Genomic DNA, 18,673 nt, shown 5'->3' on the forward strand with positions numbered 1-18,673 from the left:
GGGGCGGGTAATGTGAGCACATAATATACAAACTGCCATTTAGGCGTCTTTTCTGCCTTTTTTGTTTTTGTTTTTGTTTTTGACATTTTTTAGAGGTCAGAGAGGAAGACCTCTGCGAAACTTATCTGACTGGCAACCTGGGGCATCTGAAGGGACTCTACGTGTGTAAAAAACGAGAGAACGGACGCTATGCCCTGCAATGCTCGGAAAAATACAAATCCATGTCGTATTTCAGCCAGGGTATGCTGGATATCAACATATGCACAGGTGAGACAACTGAACTAATGTCTATACATTGCATCGCTGCTCGGTATCATAGCATATAGGAAGAACTATGCAGGGTCATCGCTCTACCAATTAAGAAACTTCCCTTCAAGAAGTTTCACTTAAAGTGCCGTTGCGAACGCGTATGTTTAGTTCCCGATCTGTTTAAATGGATTGTGCAAAAAAAAAGGATACAAAAGGTGATAAGATGGCGTGAATTCTCGAATCAGCTCAGCATGGAATACACTTACTTAGACAGTGTCACTTTACAGAGCAAAAATGTGAGCTCTACTGCACGGGTCCGGAACGTCAGTGCGTGGAGGGAAAATGCGTGTGCCACGTGAACTACTTCGAGGACGCCGAAGGAGTGTGTGTCCGTAAGTATTCTGCCGGTGTCACTCCTTCGATTCATTGCGCCCGGAGGCGGAAGCAAGCGCGAACTTTGCGCCAGTTGACTACACCGTTACGTATTTGTCTACGTTAAGAAAAAAACAGCACCACTGTGTTAATATCAAGCAAGGTATTGCGCTTGATAATATAGCTCACTAACGAGCGCCACGTGAAATTGCATGAAATATGCCTACATTCTCAGTCTGATCAAAGCAACGGGGTGTAAATCAATCCTGAAGTGCAAGGGCAAGTGCAAATGAAAGATGAACGGCACCAGCTAGTTTCCCTGTTCTTACTGCCATTATCACTTTGTATTACATTGTTGCAACGATATTCGTTTCAAAAAAAGTTCGTTCTGGCTCAGCGCGTCCACCTCGGTGAAACAGTGAGTAAACGGTGCTCGGCAGCCGACCCGAACGAAGGTCGTGGGTTCGAATCCACCCACAACGATCGCATTTCGATGTTAGTGAAATGGTTGAAGACCGTGTACCTTGCGGTGTCAGTGCGTGGTAGAGAACACCAGATTTCTCGAATTTTCCGGTACCCTCCAATCAGGCGTCTTTTGTAATCATATCGTGGCGTTAAACTTATTATTATTATTATTATTATTATTATTATTATTATTATTATTATTATTATTATTATTATTATTATTATTATTATTATTATTATTATTATTATTATTATTATTATTACATGGCTCAGTACGCTTTCAGGCCTGCCTCACCTAATGGCCACATACTATGGCTTGCACCCCTAGCCAAGAATACGCTCTGCCGGTAACCACTGCATCTTTGGATGTACTCCTGACTTCGCGACAGCCAGCCATTTTTTATTTTTGTTCCTATACTTGTTAACTGTGTTATTAATTAATGTTATTACTGTGGAAATGCCATTAACTTTCGCCGCTTTACCCTAATTTTTATGTTTAGGCAACTTACCCCCGTATTCTAGAACGTCCCTTCACTCAACGCTTCACCTTCACTTGAAAAAGCCGACTGAAGCGCCATCTCTAGTCACGGCAAGTCACTGCATATCAGCGATAATGTGGTGCGATTCTCGAGCAGCGCAACGTCATTTTCAGCCGAGCAGTGGCGCAGTGCTCAGCTCTGTCAAGTGAAGGGTGAAAGTCGAGTCGAGAAGCGTTTATGAATACGGGGGTTAGAATGTTTCACTTTAGCAAGCATGACAAATTCATTGCGAAAGCGAAATAGCAGAAGCTGCCATTACGACTCAAGTAATTTAAGTGAAGTGGCATTTCTCTTAAGTGAGAATGAATGATGTGTATTCTCACAAGAGGGTACTTCACACTAATATTGGTATGATTCATTATATTCTCTTTGCAGCTCACTGCTCTAGGAAACCATGCAAAAATGGTGGCACTTGTGAAACTGGGGTGAGGACATCTTTCTATTGCAGGTAAATTACTTCATACCTCGGGAAATTAGAAACAAGGGGGCCTTATTTGCATTTAAGTGAGAATCAAAGAGCAAATCTAGTAAGTTCATATAGCATTCAGATATTACAAATAATCAGTGGCGCATCAGTCGTCTAAAGAGTATCGCAATCATAACTACGGACGGCGAGATATATTACACTGTGCTTTTTTTCAGTTGTCCACCTTATTTCACGGGCCCGACTTGTGAAGTACCATTTCAAGCATACGCTGGTGAGTCCTGGAAATTCGTTCCGCGTTTATATCCCTGTTTGCAGTTACACTTATGGCGTGCTTTATTGTGGAAATGCCCTGTTAACTGAGCTAGAAACTTAGCTCTTTATTTATGAATGGTGCGTAAAAAATAAAGCTTCATTATTAATTTCGGTGTCAAACAACAGCGGCACACACAGCATGTATACAGAATGAAGGCGGATTTAGGGAGACTTCATCAACATTCAGGATTCTTACAATGCTACTTGTGCTTCCTAAATTCACTTATGCAGTGATACCGTTATACGATGTTTGACTTATCAGTCACCGGTATATTGACCGTACTTTGTTTTGATGCCTGGTTCCTACAAAATACTGACGCAATAATGCAGGAGAGAGATAGCAAAACGAAACACTCAGAACCTTACAGGCTATCACCTATAGCACAGATATATTTTCCATAAAAATATACTCCATGCCCAACCACTCAGAGCAACATAGAAGCGATTGAAATAGTAACATATTTGGGAGCACCTTTCGTGCAAGTTTGGGTTATTTTACACACACACACACACACACACACACACACACACACAAACACACACACACACACACACACACAAACACACACACACACACACACACAAACACACACACACACACACACACACACACACACGCAAGGTTGTTTTATGATGTTGTCCTTGCGCTATCTCTAAATGTAGGTAACGTCTAGATGTGGCTGAAATTGTTGTGGTTGTATGAGTCACAGAAGACCTTTGTTTCATTTTGTAACATGATGAAAATAATTCACAGCGGTACTTTAAACATAACTTCATTAACTTTATCAACAAACATTACATAACTCAATTGGTTATTTGTTGATTATTTAAAGTTAGGTGTATATTGCACTATGTATGTTCGCTTATCGTGTATACGTAAGAGAATAATTTGGCCGTGTATCTTCCTACGACTTGCCCCAAAGATGGCGGTTGCTGCGCCGACTGCTTTGTGTATAGTTTTATGTTTGAAGCTAAGCTGACATTTTGTTCAGTCTGGACGGTTGCATCGAAGGCACGCTTGCGTTTTGATCAAACCAATCACATTAGTTTTCACTGGTCATTATTGTTGCAGCTATATAATTGCTAACTTTGTGAATTTCGTCGCCGTTACAGACGCACAGAAAAAGCTGAGCGCAGTGGGCGTTGTTCTGAGCGTACTCATCATGTTCTGCGTTGGTGCTGCAGCTGTTGTTATACGACGGTGAGCGCTTCTTTCGCGTTATATTACCATGACTCCGAATTTATTAAACAACTTCTTTGTTACTAGTTTAAATATTTCATTTGAAATTAGTTTATTGTACAAAATCAACTAGTAGTACACTAGTAAACTAGTGTATTAAAAAAATAAAGGAACCAAGGCAAATGAACAAGAAGCCTGGAAGTGTCCTGGTTATCGACGATACCGATGATAATATGCACATTCATTTAAAAATAATTATTACGCATTATGCAAGTACATTACCCGATGACTTGTAAATTGACATGTCTAATTCGTATCATAATAGATATATGCCGCGATATTGCAAACAACCTTTTCAGCGTAAAACCTGCAACTCAAATTAAAATTTTTTTATAGAAATGTGAAAGTGTCAATAGTAAAATGTAAACCTGACAAATTAAATGCAAATAAAGCTACTTAAAATTAAGCAAACGACACATATGTGTAGTGAATGAATACTTGATTTCATTTGTTCTATTATGACTCCTTTCACTAGCAGCTTTAAAACACCCATGCGCAAGGCGATATTTGTGAATGCAGGAATTTGGTATGTTTGCCCTGTAAAGGTATTTGTATTCACAACGAATTATCTTAGTTCTGGAGTTATGAAAGAGAGTTTACCCTGCTGGATGCATTTTGTTTCTTCTTTTTTCAGAATCAAAAACAGGAACAGAGCATACGAGGACTTGTGATATATAGTAAAAAGAAGAATCGTTCTCGACCTCAAAGTATCAAGTTCACATCACGGCCCACAGGATTCATGCTTTATCTCAGCCGCAGTAGCATGCGCATCATAATAAACATTTTTGTAGGTTTCGATGGGGATGGACATGTGATAGTATCCAATTTGTAAATATACCAAACTATAGAGATGAGTTCTACTGAACATACGTCAATAAAATGGTCGTCAGAGCACTGTCGCTTCTCCGTGCTCACATGTCATCATGCAAAAAAAAGTGATGAATCGAGATGCTGTGTCAAGTCTAATTAATTATAAAGGCTCAAGAAAACCAGAACATGATTCTTTTCAGCTTTCTGTTCACGAAGACCGTCACAAGAAATTGGCACCAGCTGGGAAACTTTGAAATTTTGTTACCTATGTTGGCTCATCGGTTATATCTCAGAGCGGCTCCCCTTACCTAAACAATCAATTAGCTTTGTCAAACGTTTGTCATTGTAATATCCTGCAAGCACAGCGAGCATGTTGGCTGAATGGTTTCAGAGAACGTTACCGTTGTGGATGCCATTGGCAAAAGCGGTGTATTCGTCGCGGTTGTTACTGTTGATTTCCGTACTTCTATACGACATCTTTAGAGGCGTCGAAACAGAACTACGGAATGGACTCGCGTGCACGAAAAGCGAACTACAACTCAGTCGCTTCGCCGTTTTATGCTTTACTGTTTCCCGCCCTCTCTCTCGCTTTCTCGTTCCCTGTACTCTCTCCGTTACGCCAGCGTCATTCATTGCCGGCTGCCACTGCCAGTCGCGCACCTCCACACGCACTGGCAGCCCATCGGCACACATGACGCGGAGAGGGATCGTTGATACATCTCTTTCCGGCGCCGCGCAAAGACTCCCCGAGACGACCGCGATACAACCGTGTTTCGCAATATCTTTTTACCCCGCCGTGCCTGGAATCGGAGTGGCCCGCTTGCACGTTTTCGAAGACATGTTGTGCTTTGTGCACCTAGGGTGCTCGCGCTGCAGCAAAGCCCAGAGTGTTGGTACTTGCCTTTACGGAGTACTTTATCTGATAACAATACTGATTGTTGGCCTAGTTGGTACATGCTTATCTGACACGCACCGTGAACAAACTGAATAGCTCAACCTAAAAATGCGTTTCGCCGAACTTCTCGCGTATATCATCATCGTCGTCGTGGGGCTGAGTGGTTCGGCTGCCACGAAAGAGCCAGGTAGGTCTCTGAAGCATTTGTGCGACCGTAGGCGTTGCTTGCTTTTCGCGGATTTTAATATTAGATTAGGAGAGAAGGCCGAAGGATTATGACGTCGAAGCAATGATAACTGTCGGGCACTGCATCGCTAGCGGTCGTTCACCCGAATACCTTCGGGAATCGTGGCCGCTACTCACACAGCGTTCGACACAGAAAGCACGTGCAACTCTAGGTGAGCCACGCTGCTTTGATGTATGCTGATGTATCTTATATGAATGAGAACTAACCGACCATCCTTATATTTCTTAGTGAAGCATTTCTTGGTAAACTTCAGCGACATTGAGCGTATCTATCTATCTATCTATCTATCTATCTATCTATCTATCTATCTATCTATCTATCTATCTATCTATCTATCTATCTATCTATCTATCTATCTATCTATCTATCTATCTATCTATCTATCTATCTATCTATCTATCTATCTAGCCGCTTACATTCGGATGCTCTCGTGGACAACCCCTTAACTTGGCGTGAACCAGAATTAGCCTTGGAGGGTAAGATGGTTTGACGAACTTGACGTGCTAGTCAAGATATTATGTCAGAATCCCGTCGTGTACGTCGTCAAACACTTGCCGCACGACAGTGGCACATACCAACGGGTGGGTATGGGCCGCTGCTATGCGGGTATGTGCCACAGGTGATTGGCACTTAGTATCTATACCCAGGAACGACTAGAACACACATTGGCAATTCTAACGTGCGAGCGTTAAGAAATATTCCTAATCAGTAGCATTGACCCGGCGATTGCAAAGAATAAATGCCAGAGTCACAGCTGGAATGGAACCCAAGCATTTTGCGTGGCAGTGAAGCATCTTACCGCAGAGCTATGCCATGTGTCAGAACGTCTTGTCAAATAGACGCGAATCTTTGTGAAACATCAATAGTGGTTCATATGCTGCCTACCCAATTTTATAAGCATCACATATGTACTACCTTGATACAGCCGTCACGTCGTGTTAACGTCAATTGTAGTTAGTTGCCATGCGCTCAAGTTGATTTATGTAGCAGTGTCCAGGGCCAACATCCTCGCGAGCATCAGCGCTTCGTATCAGCTTCAGGTGTTGCTAACGCGCATGTTCCAGTTGGCATCTTTGTGCAAGTGCAAAGAACTAATTACATAAACATCTGCAACTCTTCAACATATGCCTGTGCGTGCAGCATTTGTACATATATTAGCGTCGTTTTACGACGTGTGGCTCAATAAAAAATTGCAACACGGTCACCTTCCATCCGCATGCTTCGCATAACGTCGATTTCCAGGTACGTGGGATCTGACGAATTTTTTTTTTTTTGTGTCTGAGAACGAGCCCTTAAATTTACGTTTCTTTTCTGCATTTATGCATGTGCCGTGCAATATTCGAACATTATCGTTGTTGCTCGTGTAAACTCTATAGAATAAACTTGACTACTCGCGTCTGCGCGTAATCTTAACTGAATGATCATGAAAAGCCGGGAAGCTGTTCAGGCGTTGCGGCGTGAGGCTGCGCCTAGTACTGACAATTGTATCCGTGCTCGTAAACCGGACGTAGCTAAGTAAACCATTAAAAAGGCGTCACAAAATTACTCGTCCTTAACACCACTGCGCGATGAAATCTGTATTGCAGTTTGTCTCACGGAATGAGACGTTGTACTGTTGGCAGGTAAAATGATGTAATTGGGTAACAGCAAGGAAGAAAGAATACACAGTGTGCCATTTTGTATGGAGCTTAACCACAGTTTAACATGCGTTCCCTTGGGGTGGCTACGTTTGCGTTACTAGACAGTAAACACGCTAACTATTCGTCACAAGGAATGGCGTATCAACAGAAAATTGAAAGTGGGGGTTGTTGCAGTCGCCCGCCTAATCTTTTTCGCTTCGCAATCAGGAATTTTGCGTTCCCTGTAGTTCACAAAGAATGGAATTTAGTACTGAAAGTGCTGAAAAAACTGGGCAAATTGGTACGGTTACCTGCATGCTTGATCAATAGCGTGAACAGGAACTCAACACAAAAGGAAAGACGCGGAAAGAGCGTTTGTCCCTTGGTCGTCTTTTTGCGTCTGTTTTTCTCCGCTTCCTGTATTCTTCTCGAGTCTTTTTTATTATTATTATTTTTTGCTGCCGGTGTTCTTTTTGTTTCTCGTTTATCGCACTGCCTGTGTTTTTCCGTCATTCTTTTGCTCGGTCTATTAAATATACAAAAAATATTGTCGGCTTCTGCCGGCGGTTCGTGTTGTACATGTTGCATACATGTTGTTGTTTTAACGTGTGTGTGTGCGTGTGTGCGTGTGTGTGTGTGTGTGTGTGTGTGTGTGCGTGTGTGTGCGTGCGTGTGTGTGTGTGTGTGTGTGTGTGTGTGTGTGTGTGTGTGTGTGTGTGTGTGTGTGTGTGTGTGTGTGTGTGTGTGTGTGTGTGTGTGTGTGTGTGTGCGTGTGTGGCCGCCCATAATGTGGGCGATGGGATACCCGTCTTGGTGGCTCATTTGCAAAAGCATTGAAAGTGACATTCGAAGGTTACCGGTTCGGTCTCTGTCCCCGGCAAGTTATCTTTTCGTTCACTTCTCGTTCTCCCCATTTAAATCCCATTTACTAGTTAGAGCATCCCCTATACTTTCCTTGGCACTGCTGTCTGTTAGTTCTCCTTTAATAAGGTAAAACAGGCTTTTATTCAAGCGGCGTTTGTTCGTGCTTCACAAACACGTTAATTATTGGCAATCGACGCGCTTTTAACTGCAAAGGTGGAACCACCTTACCTCTGAACGGGAGCTTGTTTAGCCGTTTTCACTAAGACTTACGTAACGGCGAACGGGACAGAGAAAACGAAGGAGGCCGGATGGAGAAGAAACATGCAAAGAACTAAACCATGCTTCCTTCTTTGATAACGCTACCAAGAGGGAACACGCTCGCTCACGACTTCGGCTTTTTCTTTTTTGGCGTCTTGTCTGATTTGCACCGTCGAATTCCTTGTACCTCCGCCTCTGCTCAGTGCGGATAGTGAACATATACCCCAAAAATAACAGAGATCTATATCTTAACTCGAGTACTGGGTAGTCGCCGATGAGCGCCAACAATATTGGCGACGCGACCGCGCTTTCCAACCAGCTGCAAGCCACTCGCTTCCTCAGTGTAACGTGATACGCCGCCTGTGCGTTCCGACGAGTTCATATCTCACGCGACGTCTTGTCGTCCTTGACAGCGTGTAACTCAGTACGCTAACGTAGGAAAGTAGCGACAGAGAAGCTCGCTGCCACACCGACTGGTGGTCTGATTGAGCGCCGAAGTAACGTGCACAATGCAGTGCAGGGGCATCTTGTAATGCGCTGCCACACGTACCGTGGTTGCAGCCCTCTTTTCCCGCAGTTTGCGGTAGTGGCAAAGCACAGATCGCAGCGAATTCGTGAGATTAGTGAGATTATAGAAGTGGTAAAGATAACACACGCTGGGTGACTGTGTAAACACCCCAACCCTCGCGATTTGTGCGTGATTACCTGACCGGGTTGTTGCGGGGCAATCGATGGCTGAGACTAAAAGTGATTTAACACGATCGACGACGTTTTAATCAAGCTTATGCTTGGAGTTTCATTCCCTTACACATTTTGCTTATCATCAAAATAAGGATCGGTTGGATGCCAGCGCTTTTTTCTGTTCTGTTCCTTTTTCTTCAGTTCGCGTGCGGCGTTGTATACGCCGTCTTGACACAAACCAAGTTCGCCCAAATTTCGATTGATTGATTGATTGATTGATTTGTGGGGTTTAACGTCCCAAAATCACCACATGATTATGAGAGACGCCGTAGTGGAGGGCTTCGGAAATTTCGACCACCTGGGGTTCTTTACATACGTGCACCCAAATCTGAGCACACAGGCCTACAACGATTCCACCTCCATCGGAAATGCAGCCGCCGCAGCCGGGATTCGATACCGCGACCTGCGGGTCAGCAGCCGAGTACCTTAGCCACTATACCACCGCGGCGGGGCTCGCCCAACTGTCTTGTGGTTTGTCTTCGCATGCAATATGTTTTATTTTAGTGTTCCGGAAACGAAGCAGCTGGCTGCATGGTTTTCTGAAGTCAGCTTTTTTGCGTGTCACCTCACACGTGCGAGACGCGCTAAATGATGAGCGCGGGGCTTTTTTACGCGTTGCAGATCGTCCTTGCATATGATAACAGACTTTGGCGAATTGTGCGAGGATTGTTGGTCCAGTCGAATGTTTGTTTTCATGTTGAAAGATTATCTCGAGCGATTTACCGTGTTGCGCTATTTTGAGCACTTCAAGCCTTTATGTTCCCCTCAATTTCAGTGTTGTTTCTGGTGCTACGAAAATAAAACATAACCAGAAGAAAGGGACGCTTGAGCCGGGTACAGCGGTGGTGGTAAATTACAGGGTTAGCGGAGTTAGTTTTGAACGTGCATCAAAATTATCTAGTTTTGCGATGTGAGCTACAGACGTCGCATAGAATAAGGTTAGAATAAGTATAAGAATGGAAAGGAGAACGTCCGCGAAAGCCCATATTAAAGCTGCGCCGGCCGGTTTTTGGATGTGGCTCCGCCTAATTGGCTTTCGCAACAAGCAGTCCACATGGACAGTGGTACACCCATACTGGCGGGCAGGCCGTGTTGATTTTGTGGAAGCGGGCAAAGTCGGTTTCTAACATACGTAAACTGATTTATCCATTTCGGTAAATCCGGATTTTGGAGCGGGTGACATGTATTATGGGCATGGACAAGGACAATATTGTTGCATGATAAAGTCGTTCTAGACGTTGGTCAACTAGAGAGGGAGTGGACAGAGCCAGTGTGCAGAGCACCCTAAGTCCCTAACTAAGTTAGGGGTATGCGCCAAGCCACTTGCCTTTACCGGGCCCAACTAGACTTTGGAAAACACTCGAATTCAACCAATGTTACTACAAGTTCATATTTCAGCTGTACCGCCACATGTCCTAGACATACCAAATATATTGCGTCATGCATTGACAGTCATATTTTATACAGACTCAACGCGAAATGTTGCATTTTTTTCTTCCGTTGCCTGTCCATACTGGGTCCGTCAAAAGCATGTTCTCACGTTCACGGTATCTCTTTTGGTGGATGTTACACGCACGCGTTATAGGACTGCACGCGCTTGCCGTAGCACCAGTATTTTATAACCTTTATAAAATACAGCACGTGTGCTTGAAACATGTAGTTCATGTTTCAAACACACGTCGTTCTGTACATTGGTGGTGCACCCTAATGAGAGGGCCTGCATGGCACCACACGTTATTTCGTCATTTACGACATTCGGGTCACGTTATGCCACGCGGTGCATCACTCTACTGCAATGCCCCAATGACACCAGGACTCATCATCTAGTATTGGCCAGCGCTTGCAGAATGCAAGTAAACAGACAGAAGGCAATCGCATCAGAGGAGTGAATTGGCGAGACATCCACAAAGTATCCCGAACAGCCACGCTTTGGAAATTCATTGCGTAAGAAAGTTATCGCCTAACTTCCACCACAAGTCCGTGCGCCGCTATCGCATCGGCTTTGTCGAAAGCAGCTCCGGTATTCTTTACGTTACCTTCCATGGATATATATACTGTACGGAAGGTGGGGTCACCTTGCGGCGAAATTGTCACGTGGAAGGACGTCATTGGACGCTGTTAAGGGCATGAGGTTGATGATGGCATGTATACGGCGGGTTTCTTTACAGCAACTGGCACCCCGCCATCGTCCGCATAGCCGATCTTCGCCAGTGAGGGGACGCGTTAGGAGAGATAGAACGAATGTTTATTTACATGATAGATGAAAGATGGAACTGTACAGAGATTCAGCTTTGTACAAAGGTTCAGCTCATGATTCAGCTAATATTCACAAAACGTCTTCGGCTTTCATAGCCCGCCCTCTTTTTACACGGAGGTCGAAAGTAGGCGGTGACCACTCTTGCCACAAATCAGGTGACGAAGTCTCAGTGGTCCACCCACCAGAAAGGGTGCAGAATTTAAATCACACGGCTGGGCGAAAAGGTCCAATGGTAGTAGAAGCGCACCACATAAAGATGCACCCGGTCCACACCTATAGAACACGTCGAAGAGGGAAGGGGTTAATTCCGGCGGAGGGGTAAAGTTGAACTCCTCTTGAGGGATGGCTGCTGACACGAACGCCAGCAGTGGTCCAAGGCAGTGTTCTGCTACAGTGTTGCCAGAAGTTTCCCGAACTTGGCAGGCCAGGTGCTCAATCCCTAAGAACTGCGACTTCGACGCCTTCCCACACTTCCGGACTGTCGGTGCTTTTGTGATGATTTCACGTCGGCGACGACAGCCGAGTCGAGAAGTTGACTCCACGAGAACTGCCACAGTGGCGCCGTCCCACGCTGTTCAAACCCGCTCAACAAAAGGGTTGTCTCGCGAAGCTTTCGTTGAGACCCGGCCACTACCTGGAACACCTACAGAACAGCGTCTAGCCGACTGGGCACCGATGGGGTTGAAAGCATCCTAGCAGAGCGGCTTACGCACAATGACGTCTGCCCAGATGAACTGCCGGGCCTAACGTAACAACGCTCAAGTACAAGAACTAAGCCGGTCCGATAGATTGTGCTATGTTCTCGACCTTGCATGTTCAACGCTCCTTGGTGAGGCGCGCTCGAGCAGCGGCCAACTCCGTTGGCATTCCGGAATAGGGTCTTGCCACTCAATCATGCAATATGCCGCAACTCTCTGGTACATTTTCTGTAATAATATGTTTCTACCACCGCGAGCGTCGTGTTAGACGAGCACGCGTTCACTTTGACTAAATATACTGCTGATAAGCAAATGGCGCGCGAACTATCACGGTGTTGGCGACGAGATGTGCATCTCTCGAAGCACTGATTGATTAATTTGTGGTGTTTAACGTCCCAAAACCACCATTTGAATATGAGAGACGCCGTAGTGGAGGGCTCCGAAAATTTTGACCACCTGGAGCTCTTTAACGTGCACCCAAATCTGAGTACACGGGCCTACAACATTCCCGCCTCCATCGGCAATGCAGTCGCCACAGCCGGAATTTGATCTCGCGACCTGCGGGTCAGCAGCCGAGTACCCTAGCCACTAGACCAACATGGCGGGGCCATTTCTCGAAGCAAAAAAAAAGGCAGGGGGGAGGGGGGGACGTGTGCGACGACGTAGTTTGTTATCAGGGCGGCTACCTTTGAGCGCATTCGTTCAAAAAGCAAGGTGAGTGCTTTGACTCCACGTAAGGTCTGTTTTCGCTCCTTTTACTGTTCTTTATTCTCACTTTTTAGTAAAAAATTGTATGTTGAATATTTTGCTTTTGTTTGAAGTTGTAGCTTGCGTCATAAGGCGTGTTGTAAGTCGTTTGTCGTATTTGTTTATTTTTTAGTGACTTCTCGGTAATGGTGTTGCCTATCGATTTCACGAGATGATGTGAGAGTGAGTGCTTAAAGGATCGCGAGTTTAAATCTCAACCACCTCAGAGCTGATCCGCGGCCGTGGCTCCCCAAACGTGACTAAAGTGGCATGTACGGAAGCGTTGTCATGAACGGACGTGCTCTCACGTCGCGAGCAGTTGGCAGCGAGCCACCGAACGCCGACGGACGGCGGGCGTTGCATCGTTCCTTTCTTTACTTTTTATTTGCATAGCGGCAGCGCGTACGACCGGCGAAACGTGCTGTTGGCGTCACACGAGTGCTACGATTTCTCACGTATATGCAATGAGTCGTAGTGAAGACTTCGAGCATTTATTATGTATTCTGCAAAAGAAAAAAAGAATAGACGTAGCTTTGAAGTGCTAATGTACTTTGGTACAACTGATCTAAGCATTTTAGGAAAGTTGTTATATTGATAAACAATTCAGTAAACAATTGTATCGGGCCAGTCGGTATTAATCCATCTTGGTAGGAAGCGCAGCAACTTTTACACGGAACACACAACACAAGCGCTTATTGATTGATTGTGGTAGAAGGAAAAGAGGGGGGCGGGCTGGATCGAGAAAAAAAAAGCACGAAAAAAAAAATGTGACGCTTCCTTCTTAAGTAACGTTACCGAGACAGAAAATGATCGCGCATGAGTTTAGGTGCCTTATAATTATTTTATTTTACTTAATTCACCGTCAGGGTTTGCACATCGCCGAGGGGAAGGGCAGGTGCGTTGACTGCCATGAATGTTTGAATCTACTACTCTGGAGGTCTTCGGCTGTAAACGCGCCTTGCGAAAATAATGCAGGTTTCTTTCCGTATGCGAGAACGCGAAAGTTGATGATGGGGGCCAACAATGCCAACGACGGGACGGCACGTTATGACCGGCGGTGAACCGATAGCAGCACGTAAGTGTAACACGATCCATCGCACGTGTGGTCCGACGAGGCCTTATCTCCCGGAACGTCTTGTCGTCCTTCTTAGCATCTGTTGCATCCTGACTGTGTCAAGGAAACTAAGTAGTGACTAGCTTATATCCGAAGTCAGTCTTTTTCGAATCACCTCACAATTTCAAAATGCGGTTACGTTGGCAGAGGGGGGGGGGGGGGGGCGGTTGTTTTTTTGACATCACATGTAATCCTGGCGCGAAATTGTAATATAATAATAATAATAATAATAATAATAATATCTGGGGTATACATCCCAAAACCACGATACGTTTATGAGAGACGCTGTAGTTGAGGGCTCCGAGAATTTCAACCATCTGTTGATTTTTAACGTGCACTAACATCGCACAGTTACACGGGTTTCTGATATTTCACCTCCATACAAAAGGGATGGGCACGGCTGGGGTGGGTCGAACCTGTGACCTTGCGGGTCAGTATAGCCGTGTACCGTAACCGCTATAAGCCACCGTGGTGGACCTTGCCTTGGAATCGTAGTGTAAGCGGAAATGTAAGCCGTGCGTGCGAGTAATGTTCGTCGAATCGAATGTTTTGTCTCCTTGCTGAAATGTTAGCTTTAGTGAATACCATGCTGCGTGATTTCGGGATCGCTCCGAGCCACGATATTTCCCTCAATTTCTGTTTGGTGTCTTGTGCAACGAAATCAGGACCACCAGAATTTTAAAACATATTCATCAACAGAGTCGGAACGGATTGAACACCAGTCACTAGAGACACGATCAAGAGCCGTCTCTGTTTCTTTTTTTTTTCTTTCTTTTTTATATCTTTGTCTAATTTCATTTATGTGTTTCTATTTACTTTTACTTTTCATCGCTCTTTGTTTCTTTCTGCATATTTCCTACCTTTCTTTCTCACTTTTTCTCTCTACTCATATCTTCCTAATTTTTTTTAATTGATGGTCTCTTTCTCTATCTATATCATTTTGCTCTGGTGCTTGTTTGTATATCTTTCCGTCTCTGTTTATAACATTTCTGTCTTGTTTCTCTCTCTTTCTTTCTAAGTTTCTTTCTCACCTATGTTATTTCTTTCTTTTTGGCTATTTCTTGCTTTCCCGTTCTTTTTATACCTTTCTTTTTTTCTCTCTCTCTTTCACTGTACACGTTCCCTCACCTATCATTGTCATTGCATTCCGCGCCAGACGAGTCGACGCGTGTGCACTTGGAGCTAATCAGAAGATGGAGAGAGGACGTCAATGAAGAAGAGGAAGTGTGCGCGTGCCGACTCATGATGATTGTAGCTTTTTGTTACTATACTGGAGTTTTAACAGCGCAGCTGTTAAAAGGCTACGTTGTCGTTATTTGTCTTTTCCCTTATCTTTCTTGGGCCCAGGACGCGCGTCGAGAGAGCAAATTAAACAAGTATGCTACCAAGTCAAGCATGCGTACCTTCAGTCGAAACTAAACAGCATAGCTGACCAACGGCAGAACATTCAGTGCTATAAATCGCTCAGCTTCCGTTCGGAGCTTCTACTTGGGCTGCTTGGTAATACATTGTAATGCAGTTGCGCTGAGCGAAATGCATTAAGTACTAACGAAAAGATTACACCGTCTCCCGCTAAAAGGAAACATCGTGTAGATGCGAAGCAGCGGACGCTAACGCTTACACTGGCGGCGGCATTAACGCTGGCGCTCTCCCATCGCGGCGATGCGCAGGAGAGACACCTGGGGAGGCGCAAAGCATGCAGTGATAGACCGGTGTTTCCTACCGGAACATACCAATCGCTTCTAGTGGGCCGTGAGGGACAAAAACATTGGCTTGTGAATGTAACTTATTTATCAATCACGCGACTGACTGAAAATCCATAAGGGCAACGAAAGTTAGGCGCACAGTTGCGTCATCGATAGGGGTCTTGACTTGGGCGAACCATCTCACTTCCGTCTGCATGGCGAAGTTTACAACGTGACCCCGGTTAAAATGTTCTCAGAGCGTACAGCGAGATTTTTTGATCGCGCGTAACGAACAGGGATTGACGGATCCACTACGCGGACGCAGATTAACAGCGCACGCGACTCGCATACGCACGGGCTCTCTTCTTGCTTTCAGGGTATCTGCTGCTCTACCCCTTTCTCTCCCCTCCGTTACGTCAGTGCCAATCAAGAGGAGACCGTTGCTCGCGGTCGCACACCTCGCCAGTCGCGCGCGGGCTCCCCTCTCGTCCACACGCGTCACGCAGAGAATAGCCGTTGATATATCATCTCTTTACGGCGCCCCGTGAACACTCTCCGAGGCGACGGCGTCCCGCATTATCTTATTCCCCGCCGCGCCTAGGCCTGTGTTGGCGCGCCCGTTGAGCATAGCGGATTTGACTGCTAGGGGTGGGACAGTACCTGGCCCATTTCAAGAAGACGCTCGTCCGGTGGCGAACAGGCGTAAGTGCTGCGTCGTGAAATAATTCGCGCGGCATGCATCACCAACAGCAGAGACGAAGAATGTGTCCCGCCAGACTTCTCGCTTATCTAAGCGTCGGCGTCGTGGTGTCAAGTGGTTCCGCTGCCGTGAAAGAGCAAGGTGAGTCTTCGATGTCCCGTTGCGACTATAACGTTTGATTGCTGTTCGCGCATTTGCACGCTACAAGTGTCGGAAAGAAAGGCGAGGGTAGATTGTGCCGGCGAAATTGTGATTATCGGCGCTGCTTCACGATCGGTTGCTCAGCCCGCGGATACGTTCGAGAACCACAGTCGCTACTCCCACACCGTTCGGCAAAGAAACCGCGAGTCAGTCTCGGTCACCACTCTCGCTGCCACGGATTCATTCTGTTTCCATCTCATTCATTCGTTATTACTGCCTCGTTTCGCTGAGGATAGCTGATCAGGCATACTCTCTTGATTCTAGCGTTCAAAAGCTTTATCTAGAAAACCGAAATGGGTCATACAAGGCATATTTCGCACTTCATTTTTTAGATGCGGAAGCACCTTATACTCGCGCCTTGTAGTGCGCCGTCCGCGCCGTCCGCACCGCTTCTCGAACATTCGACAGCGGACGCGCACGCATGCGCCGTCGCGCCGTCGCCCACAATCTGTGCCGCGCGCGCTTCTCCTTCGAGAACATTCGACAGCTGACAGCGCATGCGCCGTCGCGCCGTCGCCATCTGTGCCGCGCGCGCGCTTCTCCTTCGAGAACATTCAACAGCTGACAGCGCATGCGCCGTCGTGCTGTATATGTACTCAAGGTCGGCGCTCGCTCGCTCAGTTGCCGCTCGTCCGTTGGTTTGTACTCACTCTTTACTTTACCGACCACAAAGCCATCGTCCTCAAAGTTCGTCGCAATAAATAAAACACCGCCCTTTCGCATACGTGCCGTACGTGTTCACTCATTTAACACCCCATTTCACAACCACGTTAACCAATTTAGCCATCGACCCAAGTAAGTCGCAATTTAACACCCGTTAACCAATTACATGCTTCCGCATCCTCCTCAGTGTTCCCCCGAGGGAAGCCGCGGGCAATTTTTTTTCGGCATAGCATCGACAAGTTAATTGCTGGGTAGTTGCCAGAGGGCCGGTGCTCTAAGCGGAGCTGCATAATGTCATCAGAGAGCATTTGGTCCCGAGCAAGGCAGCCAGATTTATTGCGCATAATGTGACAACATCCGCGACAAGCATCTGACAAAATCTTACAAAGCCATGTCTAGGTCCAAGCTAGTCGGGATTCGCGCCGCTGAGTAAAGGTTTGTTTATACAATAAACAAAGTGCTCTCACCATCTGAGTTTCGATAAACCCTTGTAAAATGGGCTGAAAAAATAAAATGGGCTGAAACCATTGTTTTACCATGATCATCGAAAATTGGAAAGTATGGGAGTTAGTGACTGAAAAATAAAACGAAAAAGAAATTGGCATGGGTCAGAAGGGCGTATCTAAATACGCCCGATTGGGCAAGAAAAAACAAGCGAGAAGGATCGTTCGAAGCCTCAGCGTCAACTTCGCAAAAGTTATATCAGTAGGCAAGTTTGAAATAGCCCGCGCCGCGCCGACCGACGCTCTTCAGAAAGTTCATAAACCACGCTTTACGATCCGGCGTATCAAGAACGACACGTACGCCCGGCGGAGAAAGCGGTCCGGACTATGCCATCTTGTGTACGTCGGAGCGCGGGGAGTGCGTCGCTTCTGTACTACCACAGAACAGCTACCCTAAAAATATCTTAACAGCAAGAGGGGGGGGGGGGGGGGGGGCAGTCGAGCATCTTTCTCCTTTCCTAGTGATGAGAGATGAGCTATCAAGCTGTTAAAAAAGTATACAATACGCAATAACACTACATTACCCGCAAAGCAAGCGAGAGAAGACAGTAGGCTAGCCTCCAAGTTCTTAATATAAAGCTCTTCATTTGTGTGTAGTCATATCACAGGGTTTGGGTCTCAAGGAGCATGATCGTCTCCTGAAAGGTGAAAAAAAAAAGAATTTGTATTGAGACTGCATTCATCAGTGTATTTCGTGAGTGGTACTTGGATACTGAATATGAATTAACTTTTTTTTTATTAGGTGTGTAAAACACCCCTCCTGCATTTGCGGAAGTTCACAGAAGAGTAGCATTTGTGACTGTAAATCTCTAATGCTGGATGGTTAATCGAAAGTCACCACATCGACCACATTCACTGTTATGCATTTTTGTTAGAAATAGAATACAGATGGTAAATCCATTTCCTTGTAGATAGCACGAAGTTTGCCACATGCATCCTAGGCCAGTCGGTTTGAGTTGAGGATTGCCTTTGTGAACGCATCATGCTGCTTGAGTTGCATAGGTGAAAAGCTGTAAGGAGTACTCAATTTCAAAAAAAAAATATTTCTGAAGGGTTAAAAAATAATA

General features: G+C 45.6%; 3 protein-coding genes across 4 annotated transcripts in view; 2 read left to right on the forward strand and 1 right to left on the reverse strand.

Annotated features, from left to right (window-relative positions):
* Nucleotides 1-4,279, forward strand: part of LOC119171704 (uncharacterized) — a 45,782-nt gene extending 41,503 nt beyond the window's left edge. Inside the window, exons 26-31 of the mRNA XM_075892274.1 lie at nt 94-267; nt 537-641; nt 2,001-2,073; nt 2,268-2,323; nt 3,478-3,565; nt 4,239-4,279. Coding sequence (XP_075748389.1) covers nt 94-267; nt 537-641; nt 2,001-2,073; nt 2,268-2,323; nt 3,478-3,565; nt 4,239-4,275 — 533 coding nt within the window. The 3' untranslated portion in view covers nt 4,276-4,279. The remainder of the gene's footprint in view (nt 1-93; nt 268-536; nt 642-2,000; nt 2,074-2,267; nt 2,324-3,477; nt 3,566-4,238) is intronic.
* LOC119171703 (glycoprotein antigen BM86) overlaps nt 1-18,673 on the reverse strand; it is a 163,219-nt gene that overhangs the window by 85,448 nt on the left and 59,098 nt on the right. The gene's annotated exons all lie outside the window — the stretch shown is intronic.
* LOC119171551 (uncharacterized) overlaps nt 5,403-18,673 on the forward strand; it is a 41,261-nt gene continuing 27,990 nt past the window's right edge. The window contains exon 1 of one of the 2 annotated variants that reach the window (XM_075892273.1): nt 5,403-5,496. In XM_075892273.1, the coding sequence (XP_075748388.1) occupies nt 5,418-5,496 (79 nt within the window). In that variant the 5' untranslated portion in view covers nt 5,403-5,417. Of the gene's footprint in view, nt 5,497-16,017; nt 16,381-18,673 lie in introns of those variants that run through there. The other variant, XM_075892272.1, reaches the window with a different exon arrangement.

Source organism: Rhipicephalus microplus, chromosome 4 (assembly GCF_043290135.1).
Source record: "Rhipicephalus microplus isolate Deutch F79 chromosome 4, USDA_Rmic, whole genome shotgun sequence".
In the NCBI taxonomy this organism is placed as follows: Eukaryota; Metazoa; Arthropoda; class Arachnida; order Ixodida; family Ixodidae; genus Rhipicephalus; species Rhipicephalus microplus.